This window comes from Ascaphus truei, chromosome 8 (genome assembly GCF_040206685.1).
Source record: "Ascaphus truei isolate aAscTru1 chromosome 8, aAscTru1.hap1, whole genome shotgun sequence".
NCBI classification, from domain to species: Eukaryota; Metazoa; Chordata; class Amphibia; order Anura; family Ascaphidae; genus Ascaphus; species Ascaphus truei.
Window position 1 is genome coordinate 33,469,510 of NC_134490.1, and position 12,911 is coordinate 33,482,420.

General features: G+C 51.3%; 1 protein-coding gene across 2 annotated transcripts in view; it reads right to left on the reverse strand.

Moving 5' to 3' along the window:
• Positions 1 to 2,824: 2,824 nt before the first annotated feature.
• CELF5 (CUGBP Elav-like family member 5) overlaps positions 2,825 to 12,911 on the reverse strand; it is a 55,949-nt gene continuing 45,862 nt past the window's right edge. For both annotated transcript variants that reach the window (XM_075611269.1, XM_075611268.1), the window contains 9 exons: positions 12,334 to 12,413; positions 11,525 to 11,671; positions 8,007 to 8,151; positions 7,521 to 7,667; positions 7,337 to 7,402; positions 6,801 to 6,878; positions 6,212 to 6,355; positions 5,800 to 5,981; positions 2,825 to 4,344 (listed from right to left, as the gene is read on the reverse strand). In XM_075611269.1, coding sequence (XP_075467384.1) covers positions 5,854 to 5,981; positions 6,212 to 6,355; positions 6,801 to 6,878; positions 7,337 to 7,402; positions 7,521 to 7,667; positions 8,007 to 8,151; positions 11,525 to 11,671; positions 12,334 to 12,413 — 935 coding nt within the window. In that variant the 3' untranslated portion in view covers positions 2,825 to 4,344; positions 5,800 to 5,853. The remainder of the gene's footprint in view (positions 4,345 to 5,799; positions 5,982 to 6,211; positions 6,356 to 6,800; positions 6,879 to 7,336; positions 7,403 to 7,520; positions 7,668 to 8,006; positions 8,152 to 11,524; positions 11,672 to 12,333; positions 12,414 to 12,911) is intronic.

Consider the following 12,911-nt stretch of genomic DNA (forward strand, 5'->3'; position numbering starts at 1 on the left):
ACGGTACTGATACCTCTACATGTATGTATGTATGTGTGTATATATATATATATATATATATATCTCAGAAAGCTGCTGTATATCACCATCAGGGTTGGGTTACCGTCCTCTAGAGTCTAGAGCCACCCTCGCCTGTGAAAATGTCATTGCTTATTACTGGAATGAGGAAGACCGCTTCAGAGCATTTTCAGTAAGGGCTACAGTCATATTTTCAAATGGTAACCCAACTCCTCAGTGCATTGCTCAATTCAAATTAGTGTAGAGTTGATCTCAAGACAAGCTCTTAACTTTTTTGCTTTGCCGGCCGGTATGGCAGCAGAAGGGATAAAGGTAGACTGCACTGAAATTACAAGGATGTAGGTAGTAAGGTATGTTGGACAGTAATTCCCTTCTCCCCGTGTGTATATATCTTCTCTTCATGATGCCTGTAGCTCCGCAAATCACTGGAACTATATATGTATTTATAATAAAAGAGAAAACGTAACTGTTTGCTCTGAAGGAGCCTCCTGCTTATCAAACGCTCCTTGCATACCACAACATGGAGGTGTGATGTGTACTTTTATGTGTGTGTGTGTGTGTGTGTGTGTATATATATATATATATATATACACACACACACACGCACATTGTATACACAGTGCCTTCCAGTGACACTGTCACAGGGAGCTATTATACAAATGGAGTAGCAGTGCACAATAGGAGGAGAGTATCCCTGCCCCGAAGTTAGGCTAATTATGGATTGTTAATGAACACACAATCACTGCAAGCTCTAACCAGCACCCACCACCTCATATATATTAGGGATGTACCGGCTCCAAAAAATAACCGATACCGGATACCCAGGTAAAAAAAACCCGGCCGGGTAGTTTTGACTTACCTGCAGCAAGCGGCAGAAGGTTTGGAGAACCACGGCGACATCCTGGTGGCGGTGGGAGCCGCGGAAGACATCCTTCAGGCGGTGGCAGCAGAGGACGACATTCTTCAGCTGGTAGCAGCAGAGGATGATCCTTCACAGCCGCTTCCGGTGGGAGCGTTCCTATTGGACAGCAAGGGAGGAGTGCGCCCCAGCGGTCCGACCCAGTGCAGCTCCTCCCTGGCTGTCCAATAGTAACGCTCCGGCTCCGGTCACATGTTCCTCTGCTCGCACCGGCTGTGAAGGATGTCGTCCTCTGCTGCCACCGCCTGAAGGATGTCTTCCGCTGCTCCCACCGCCACCAGGATTGTCACCGTGGTCCTCCTCACCCTCCGCCGCTGGCTGCAGGCAAGTCTCTTCTGCCGCTCTACTGCCGTTCTCCAAGAGAAGGACGAGGGAGAAGAGCAGAACAGAAATTACCCAGCAACGGGTCCCATCGCCCTTATCCGGGTCCGGCTAATTTCCAGGTACTTTAAATGTGGCTGGTTACCAGGTCATTTCCGAGTACCCTGTACATCATTAATATATATGTCAAAAGGAGTGCTACTGGACGTGGCCAAAGGTATACAACAAAAGACAAAAATACCCAATGCTACATCCAATGTGACAGAAAACACATAGTAAAATACTTAAATGATTGTATTCTCAGATGTAAAGGTCATTTGGTTAAACCCTTTGGCCTAAGTGTTATAAGCCTGCAGCCACTTCACAGGTAGTGTTAGGACCTGCATAGTGGTTGTGACGTGGCTGCAGGCTTATAACGATTTGGCCAAAGGGTTCAACTAAATGACCCTTATTAGAATACAATCATTTAAGTATTTTACTATGTATTTTCTATCACATTGGGTGTAGCATTGAGTATTTTTGTCTTTTGCTGTAATTATGGATTGTATTTTACAGATCTCTTTTTATTAACACCTCCGCTGCTAGATGTTAAAGGTAAGTAGTCCTAATGATCTGGGGTATGTAACAAGCCCAGAAACCCTCCCCCCATCCCTCTTTGTGCTTTTTTGGGGGGGTATCTATTATATCTGAGACCAGGAATGTTTTAAGTATAAAAATGATATTTACAAGTGATCCTGAAAGCCACAGAAACAATGGAGGATGGTAGAGTGTGCTGCGCCTGTGCTCAGCTGGCATGACAAGGTATGCGACGCTGTCTTCTCAGTGTTGACTCACCTCTAGGACCATGTGCAGTGACGCAACACTTGGCACCACTAAGACTAGATGTTTCCGTGGAAGGGCACAGGGCCTCTCACCTGCAGGTTGCAAGGAGCTGGTCATTAAAGTGTTTTCCCCGTATGAGATCAGACTCCCTCCAACGCGTCCCACCCCTGCCAGAGGTCATCATTTATCAGGTGTTAGTGCCAGGTCACTGATGAAGAGCCGATATTCACAGGCGTTGGCGCACTCCATGGGTGGCTGCAGTCTTTGCAAAGCGCCTGTGGGGTGCGTGAAGTTGCCCCCTGTGGGATACGCTCGGGCCACACGGTTACCCCAATTTTGAGTTTGTGGTTTTTTTTTTTTTTTTGCAATAATACTGTACATTTTGTAGAGAAATTAACCATTTCATTGCTGGAAAGGGAGTCTTTCAGGGTATATTGACCCCTTCACTGCTGGAGGTGCCTGCAAAGTGTAAGTTGTTTGCAGATCTTTGCAGAAACTAAGGGGTTAAAGCCACACTTCATGTTCCAGAACCCTACGCCAACAAGCTGCAGCACAAATCAGTACTGAGTACGACTACACACTTAATACTTATCCTGCTCTCTTCAGCCCCAGGCTTCCTATATACAGTGTACCGAAATCCTTTATAGCCAGACATGGGCTGCTTCGTATTTTTGCTTAATAAAGTAACATATTTCTATGATCTATAATTTGTAACATTACAGAATAACATCACTACAGTTCTGAATCATTCAAGTAAAAAATATTACCAAAAAAACTATTGTTTCTTTAAAAGTTAAATATCCACCGTTACCATTTTTTTCCCCGCAGAAAGCCAGGGATCCACAGAACACAAATAACTGAGAGTAAAACACATTGGGCCATATTTACTAAACAGTGTTCTGCCATAAGACCCCCTTACAGCCCATTCAAGTCCTGCTTAGTAAATATGAGCCCTGATACTGATGCTCGCTTCAAGCAGCCAAAGAGAATCCCCTTTCCAATGGCAGGACACTCTTGCAGGTTATTAAAAAGGTACCAGCTGCCGCATAGCGCTGACATCACAAGCATGTGTGAGTGGCTCTCCCAGGGCCCAGGACTGCAATCTTGACCTAGGCCTTGGTTGTTTAGCAGAGTGGAGTAGGCTCTACCTGTCAACTTTGTACCTGTCGGAGGTAGAGACCCGCTCGGGTGGTTAGAAGTTGGGCTGACCTCTAGTTGGGCACAACTTCTGGGGACAGCCCACCAGTCCTGGGAGACTTTCTCTCTCCCTCCCCCCCCCGCCCCCCATGTTGGGAAACTATTACAGTTTAAAAATAGCAGAGCAGCATGGCAGGTGTATAGAGATACTCAGTACTAGTATGCATTGCGGCAAGTTCTGCTGCTGTAGGCTTGGCACAGCGCAGACAGGTCTCTGTGACCTGAACCCACTATCCAGACCTCTTACTTCCCGAGCAGCAAAAGACCCTTTAACCCCTTCACTGCCATAACCAGCTTCACACCCCCCCACTGAGTGTCAGAAATACTCTCCAGGCCACAAACACTGGGAAGGGTTAACCCTTTCACTGCTGGGGAGAGCTGTGGAGTGAAGTTGAAGAGGTAAGTGAAACAGTCCAGCCCTTTTCTGGTGGACAGGGTTAAGTGATTAAGCAGCCGTCCTGTGTAATTCTCCAGCAGCGTAGGGCTCTGTAAACATTAAAGCATCCGCACGACCTCTGCTCCCCCAGAACACCCTGTCCACCGCAAACCAAAAATTAAAACGGGCAAAGAAAGGGAAAAAAAAAAAAAAAAAGATACTTTTAACCCCCTCAGGGGCTCAAAGTTGCCTCCCCAATAAATAAATACTTTCTAATAAATAACCACGGTAAGAGTTCTCCGCTCTGCAAATCTTCATCGCTCTTGCGAAGGGGGCAGGACCCTTGTCGCCCTGCGGCCGCTCTCAAGGTCTCTATCGCAAGAACTGCCCCGTGCCCCTGGTCACTTCAGTGTGGAAGGGGAGTGGGGGTGGGTGCAAGTTTGTGCCTTGATTGGTGGCCCACTGGGCGATGAGCGACAGAGACACAGAACACTCACAAGAAATTGAGTTTAGGTACCTTGGTCCGTGCCCCTCCTCCCCCCCACACCTTTTTGGAAATGATGGTCTTTTGTGGGGAGGTGGGGGACAAAGTTCATGAGACTGGGAGGGTGAGGGAGGGGTTCGTGTTAAAATGTCTTGTTTCCCATAATCCCCTAGGACAGGACTCAGGGGTCAAAGGTCCTTTGTGTACCTGCAGAGGGAAAGAAGAAAAATGAATAGGAGATGCTGTCTTAACCCGTTCACTGTCAGAGCTGGCTTCACCTCTGGCAGCGAAAGGCTTAAAGGTGCAGTCCCACATAGCGGGTGGAAAATTAATACGTTTCTATTTTCTTCGGGGTCACTTTAATTCTATTCTTAGCTAATAAGAAAATTACCATTTCTTATCTGATAAAGGCATCAGCCAAATTGGTTTCTGCAAAACCACAAAAGAAAAAGTAACAGTGCCCTTGTGTTCGCAATAGTCATCATGAAAAGCATAAGGCCGCGCGTATAGTGCCAGCGACGCTTAGCGTCACCCGTCGCCGCTAGCGAAAGATGTATTTCGCTTTGCGGCGGCGGCGCGGGCGACCAGGGCATTGATTGGTTCAGGGGCTGACACGAGGCGACAGCCCCTGCAAAATCAAATATTCCCGGCTTCCAAAAATCGCGTCGTCCCGTCGCTTTGTCGTCGTCACGCTTACTATAAGCGCACGCGGCGGCGATAATGCATTTGTTTTCGTGCGGTATCGCCGTCGCCAGCACTATAAGCGCGGCCTTAGATAAAGATTTCAAAATCCTTTAAAGGTGCAATCCCACTTAGGCGGCCAGTAAACACCCTAACCAATTAACAGCTCCCCTAAATAAATCTAATAATGCCGATAGCAAAACTATGGCTGCTTTCATTTTTTGGGGGGAAATTACAAGCTGAAATGTTTAGGGGCCTGTGGATGGGGAAGTGTTCTCTTTCCCATATCCCACCCTGTCCTTATCAGATAACCAGTAAGGATAAGGGGAGGTAGAAAAGGGGGACTCTGGCAGTACAAGCACTTGCTGATCACACATTGACATCACACGCACGGGAGCAGCCAGAGGAAATCACACCCCATCTCATGTCTCAGCTCATCATGTTTACAAACTAAAAATGTATTTCAAAACACATATAGGTGTCAAATTTGCATAAAAAGGGCATCACGTGCACAGATGTAATCCGTTAAACATGTCTTTGGTTTTAGTTTGAACCTAAGAGGAATGGCCCCTTCAAATCATTTAGTTAGTATGGAGATTAAAGGGCCATATCTACTAAGCAGGGCTACTTCACCTGTGCTGGAAGACACCATAGAGCCCTTTCACTTAAGTGGGTCATGCTGGAATGTGTCTTATGGAATAGCAGTGCTTAGAAATGGCAGTGGCATGTTTAATAGGTTCAATGTTAATTGGTAGATGCCTTTAATAAGAAAGTTTGTTATACAAGGGATAGAAGGGGCACACACATTAAAGAAAGTGAGGTATACACAGGGCAGTCATAGAAAGTCAGGAAAGAGAATATAAAGCTGGGCGGGATATTAGAAGTGGCGTGATTCCATAGGTGATCTTTCCCTGGAGAGATATCTTGGTTATGAGGCAATGCTCTTGTGTTTGGAAACTGACTCTTAACCTTTACTCCTACCTGTAAGATTGGGATGGGCCCCCCCAGGGCCCGGTGCCTCTGGCCGGCGGGTGGTCAGTATGGTTGAGTTGTGTCCTTGGGCCTCTTTAACTGGACTTTCAGCCTCTTCATTCCTATTTGGAAGCCGTTCATGGCCTGGATGGCTGTTTGTGCGCTGGACGGGTTATCAAAACTGACAAAACCTGGGGGAGCGACAGAGAAATGAGAGGTCAGAGGGAAACAGATGACGGGTCAGATGGACAGACAAATGGATGGACAGAGATATGAGATCAGATGGAGGAATTGCCAAAGGTCAGAGGGACAGAGAGATAAGAGGTGGGGGGGGGGGGGGGTAAGACGCCATTGGTCCTTTCTGTCTGTGTCCCTGTGATGGGGGGACTGACCCCATGAAATATAAATTCATGGGACTCACCAAAACACTTGCTCTGGTTTGTTGCTCGGTCCATGAAAACCTTGGAGGAGATGATGTTTCCAAAGGGAAGGAACATCTGTGTCAGCTCGTTGTCCCCAAACTCTTGGGGCAGGTGGTAGATGAACAGGTTGCAGCCCTCGGGCCCTGTTTGGGGAGGGAGGGCAGGCAGTGCTCATGAGTGTATCTCCTGCACTTTGGCATTATCCCTGAGATTCCCCTGAAACAGCCCGGTCCTAGAGGTGTCACCCAGCACTTATTTTTAGCACAACCCTGTCCTAGAGCTCATGGACACAGAGTCTCCATGAGCCACTTAATCCCAGATATGTAAGGCGCTGGCGTATCACTGCCATCCACTCCCTGAACCGTACAACGCTGGAGGTGCTGTGCCTCGTATCGCATCTGCCACCTCCTAAGTCGTCCAGTTCTAAAGGTGATAGACTGTGGCCCTTCTTCACTGAACTGTCCAGTCCTAGTGGTGAGAGGCTCTGTATCTCTGCAACCTGCTAGTGCCTTGTCCTAGAGGTGTCAGGCTCTGTATCTCTATGTACACTTAACCGTCCAGTCTTAGAGTTGTGCGTTTGGGTCTTACCTTCCCTTTGTTGCAGGATGGGAGGGGGCTGTGGGGTGCTGTGTGTGACAGGAGTGAGGGCGGCCGTGGGATAAATCGCTGGTTTCCAAAACACAAGAAGAATAAAAAGTGAACTGAGGATTTTGGTTAAAAAAATATGGAGTCCTACACAGCTACACCCCCTTGCAGCCTGTTTAACATCACATCCACACCAATTAAAGCCTGTATAACATGATATCACCACCTATAACCTGTATGACATCACATCTTCCCCCCTTTTTACTCTGTATGACATCACATGCCCACCCCTTATAACCTATGTGACATCCCATCTGCATCTTTTGTACAGGGGATGTGGGATCGGAACGCTTTTAGCTAACAGTATGGAATCCTTTTTATGGGATCACTGCAGGAGTTAATCCCATCGCTGCCCATTTATTCCCTTTCAGCTGAGTTCCAGACAGGGTTGGGGGATCTCCCATCCAACTGGTGGCTATACATGTTTCTGCTATAGGGTTCCCCCCCTGGTGAGATAGGGCTGGGAAGGAGCGAGTTACCCGAATACTGTTGCATCCCTGCGAAGGAAGGATGTAAACTCTCCACTGCCAGTGCCGGACTCTGAGCTGCCGAAGAAAGGGGGAGACACAGTGGTAAGAACAGGAAGCAGAGAGAGAGAGAGAGAGAGCAATGAACATGACCTGTAACCCCTTTACCTCACAGTGCCTCCCTTCCCTCGCTCACCTGGATAGGGCATAATGCTGTTGGTGTATATAGTGTCCAAGGCAGGATGGCTGCTGGGAAACGGTACAAGGCCCGGAAACCCGTTGGTTAATGGGGTAACCAGGCCTGGGACGGTAGCTGTTCCGATGACTGGAGGCGAGTGTATCCCTGTGGGGCAGGAGAAGGTGAGAGGGGGAATAAGGCAGCAGTTATTACAGAATATGGTAACAATTCAATCCAGTGTAATTAAGCAACAGATTTCGGTGTTACCAAGTAGAATCCCAGTGTTACTAACTCATTGATCCCAGTGTTACTAAGCAACTCATCCCAGTGTTACTAAGCAACTCATGCCAGTGTTACTAAGCAACTCATCCCAGTGTTACTAAGCAACTCATCCTGATTTGGCCAATAAATTCACTCCAAGGTTACCAATAAATTCATCACATTGCTACCGGCCAACACACCCAGTATGACCAGTGGACACGGCACCCCTTTCCTGGAGCTTACCCGATGCTGGTGAGATGGACGTGGCCGGGAGCCCGTTCAAGTTGACGGCTCCGATCTGCTGAATGTGGCAGGGGGGGAACGCCACACCGGGGCTCAGGTAACCACCGTGAGAGGTGGACAGCACTGTCGTCTGTTGCTGCATTAACTGGGAGAGAGGAAGGTAGTGTGATGAGCGGAGGGTGAGAAAGAAAGGGGGAAATGATGAACAGGAGCTGCAGCATTGGAATTCTACCAGCAACATTTTGCAATTGACAGTAATATGCACCAATGAAATGTAATTACCCCTAATGTCTTCCTAAATCATATAGAAAAAATGAGGGGATTCTAAGCACCTGAGGCAGTAAATAGCGTGATGAACACGATAAGAGACAGCTATGCACCTGACTGAACACAAGGGGGCAGCAGACCCTAACAAGCCCAGAGGACAATAAACTCATTAGCTGTGGATGTTCTTTCTCTGCCTTGGGGAACCAGTGACGACTGACGAGAACTCGTTCCCAGCTGTGACGTCCAATCCGTCCGTCCCCAATCCCAGCGCCGTCCCTCTCTCGCTCCATTCCCAGCCCTCTATCCCTCCCCATTCTCCATTCCCAGCGTTGTGTCTCTCTTGCTCGGTCCATTCCCAGCGCCATGTCTCCCACTTCATTCCCAGCGCCGTCTCTCCCACTCCATTCCCAGTGCAGTCTCTCCCACTCCATTCCCAGTGCGGTCTCTCCCACTCCATTCCCAGTGCGGTCTCTCCCACTCCATTCCCAGTGCGGTCTCTCCCACTCCATTCCCAGCGCCCGTCTCTCCCACTCTGCTCCGAGCACCATCTCGCTCCATTCCCAGCGCCTGTCTCTCGCTCCATTCCCAGTGCGGTCTCTCCCACTCCATTCCCTGCGCCCGTCTCTCCCACTCCATTCCCAGCGCGGTCTCTCCCACTCCATTCCCAGCGCGGTCTCTCCCACTCCATTCCCAGCGCCCGTCTCTCCCACTCCATTCGCGGCGCCCGTCTCTCCCACTCCATTCCCAGCGCCCGTCTCCCACTCTGCTCCGAGCACCATCTCGCTCCATTCCCAGCGCCCGTCTCTCCCACTCCATTCCCAGCGCTGTCTCCCACTCCATTCCCAGCGCCATCTCTCTCACTCGCTCCATACCCAGCACCATCTGTCCCGCTCCATTCCCAGCGCCGTGTCTCTCGCTCCATTCCCAGCGCTGTGTCTCCCGCTCCATTCCCAGCGCCGTGTCTCTCGCTCCATTCCCAGCGCCGTCTCTCCCGCTCCATTCCCAGCGCCGTGTCTCTCGCTCCATTCCCAGCACCGTGTCTCCCGCTCCATTCCCAGCGCCGTGTCTCCCACTCCATTCCCAGCGCCATCTCTCTCACTCGCTCCATACCCAGCACCATCTGTCCCGCTCCATTCCCAGCACCATCTGTCCCGCTCCATTCCCAGCGCCGTGTCTCCCGCTCCATTCCCAGCGCCGTGTCTCTCGCTCCATTCCCAGCGCTGTGTCTCCCGCTCCATTCCCAGCGCCGTGTCTCTCGCTCCATTCCCAGCGCCGTCTCTCCCGCTCCATTCCCAGCGCCGTGTCTCTCGCTCCATTCCCAGCACCGTGTCTCCCGCTCCATTCCCAGCGCCGTGTCTCCCACTCCATTCCCAGCGCCATCTCTCTCACTCGCTCCATACCCAGCACCATCTGTCCCGCTCCATTCCCAGCACCATCTGTCCCGCTCCATTCCCAGCGCCGTGTCTCCCGCTCCATTCCCAGCGCCGTGTCTCTCGCTCCATTCCCAGCGCCGTGTCTCTCGCTCCATTCCCAGCGCCGTGTCTCTCGCTCCATTCCCAGCGCCGTGTCTCCCGCTCCATTCCCAGCGCCGTGTCTCTCGCTCCATTCCCAGCGCCGTGTCTCTCGCTCCATTCCAGCGCCGTGTCTCTCGCTCCATTCCCAGCGCCGTGTCTCTCCCGCTCCATTCCCAGCGCTGTCTCTCCCGTTCCATTCCCAGCGCCGTGTCTCTCACTCCATTCCCAGCGCCGTCTCTCCCGTTCCATTCCCAGCGTTGTCTCTCCCGTTCCATTCCCAGCGCTAGCTCAGTGCCTCCCCATTCCCAGCTCTGTATTGCCCCATTCTCAGCTCCATTCCTCCCCGTTCCCACCTCAGTGCCGCCCCATTCCCAGCTCCGTGCCTCCCCATTCCCAGCTCCGTGCCTCCCCATTCCCAGCTCCGTGCCTCCCCATTCCCAGCTCCGTGCCTCCCCATTCCCAGCTCCGTGCCTCCCCATTCCCAGCTCCGTGCCTCCCCATTCCCAGCTCCGTGCCTCCCCATTCCCAGCTCCGTGCCTCCCCATTCCCAGCTCCGTGCCTCCCCATTCCCAGCTCCGTGCCTCCCCATTCCCAGCTCCGTGCCTCCCCATTCCCAGCTCCGTGCCTCCCCATTCCCAGCTCCGTGTCTCCCCATTCCCAGCTCCGTGCCTCCCCATTCCCAGCTCCGTGCCTCCCCAGTCCCAGCTCAGTGCCTCCCCATTCCCAGCTCCGTGCCTCCCCATTCCCAGCTCAGTGCCTCCCCATTCCCAGCTCCGTGCCTCCCCATTCCCAGCTCCGTGCCTCCCCATTCCCAGCTCTGTTCCTCCCCATTCCCAGCTCCGTGCCTCCCCATTCCCAGCTCCGTGCCTCCCCATTCCCAGCTCCGTGCCTCCCCATTCCCAGCTCCGTGCCTCCCCATTCCCAGCTCCGTTCCTCCCTATTCCCAGCTCCGTGCCTCCCCATTCCCAGCTCCGTGTCTCTCCATTCCCAGCTCTGTGCCTCCCCATTCCCAGCTCAGTGCCTCCCCATTCCCAGCTCAGTGCCTCCCCATTCCCAGCTCTGTGCCTCCCCATTCCCAGCTCCGTGCCTCCCCATTCCCAGCTCCGTGCCTCCCCATTCCCAGCTCCTTCCTCTCAGTCTCTCCCCATTACCTGCCCCTGCTGTCCTGTATCTGTTCCTGTGTTGGTGATAATATAAATGTACTTTCCTGTGCTGATGTTTATGGAGTTACAGGTTCTGTTTCCCGTTTTGATGTCATACCCCTGCCAATCAGGTCTGTTTGTGTATTGCTCTCTGCCTGCTCCCGTTCCCTCACCTGTCTGGATATCTATTCTATCAATAAACCAATCTACAACATCCCTCTGGGGCTTCAATTACCTACAAAATATGAACAGATTTTATCATTCCTCACAACCACTCTCCTTTCCCCCTCCCTCCCATCTCACTCTCTCGATCTCTCTCCACTATTTCTCTCCTGTTGTCTCTCTCCTCTTTACTTCCATCTCTCTTGTCTTTCCATTTCTACCACCACCCCCCTCTACTCCATTCACGTTTATCCCTCCTCTCACCTCTCATCTCTTCATTTCTTCCTGCCACTTATCTCTTTATACTCCAGTTGCAGGCCCCTCTATCAGTGAAAGGGGCTAATCAACACACACCTCATATCTCCTCTATCTCATCTCCTCCAGGTGGGTGTAGTGGTAATAAGGCACTTGTGGTACTGGGTGGCACACTTACCGCCTGTGCGTATGCACTGTATGGGCTGATGGGCAGTGCCAGGGATGGAGTGAAGATGCCCAATTGACCAACCATCTGCTGCATGCGACGTAACGTCCGCTCCTTATCCGTGTCTGCAAACTTTACCACCAGGCTGGATGACGCTCCCTGGAGCAGGGATGAGGAAGGAGCGTGAGGGGGGGGGGGGGTAAGGAAGGAGAGTGAGGGGGGTTGAGGAAGGAGAGGAGGGGGGGTGAGGAAGGAGAGGAGGGGGGTGAAAGGAGAGGAGGGGGAGGGGAAGAAAGGAGAGGGGGGGAGGGGAGAAAGGAGAGGAGGTGGGGGGAGGAAAGAGAGAGGAAGAGGAGAAAGAAGGAAATAAGGGGAAAAGGAGGAAGAAGTTCTATCCCCTGCAGGGACTGAATGTCTAATGGGATTTGTTCCAGGGTTATGAAGTCTGTCACCTCTAGAACTGGACAGCTCAGTTGTACAGAGCCTGTTACTGTACCACTAATTAGACCCTGTGACAGCTGGACAGCAAGATATGTTTGTCAATTCTAGGACGGGACAACATAGGGACATGTAGCCTGTCAGTAGGACTGGACATCAAGGACATGGAGCTTGTCCCGTCTAGAACTGGGATTCGAAACTTGTGACGTCTAGGACAGGGATACAGACCCAGTCACCTCAAGGACCTGTTACTAGGACTGGACTTCAAGGATATGGAGCTTGTCATGTCTAGGACTGGGATTCAGAACGCTAGGACAGGGATAAAGACCCAGTCACCTCAAGGACTGGAGAGTGGGAGGTTGAGAGCAGATTCCCACACCTACCGGCATGGTCTGGCTGCCATGCAGTGCGTGTATCGCCGCCTGCGCCTCCGCGTGTGATGAAAACTTGACAAACGCGCAGCCTGAAAAACATAAAGAGGTTTGTGGAGGTGGGGGGAGGGGCAGGGAAGAGGAAGTCAAAGACATAGCCCTCAAAGACATCCAGACAACTCAGCTGACCACATGATCCAGGGCTCATACCCAGTTAGACCAAATGGGTCCTAAGGCCCAAGCCCAGCATCCTCTCTCTCTAACAGAGGCAGCACTGGAGGATTCTGGGTAGAGCACAGAACAGGGGATTTCTGGGATTGGATAACCCCTGCATCCCACTCCCTGACCGCAGGACTGGGACGTGCATGGACATTCAGAGCTTGGAGACTGCATTTTGTCCATCATGGTAATATCCATTGATGGACGAACCCTCAAAAAAATATATCCAACCCTCTTCTAAACCCATAATTTCCCCGGCAGTCACAACATCAGTGGCGATGAGTTCCACATCTGAGCAAAGAAGTTTTATATGCTCTGTCTGATAATGCCAGTGAGCGACCCCATGTAATATATTATTATATGAGTTTGTG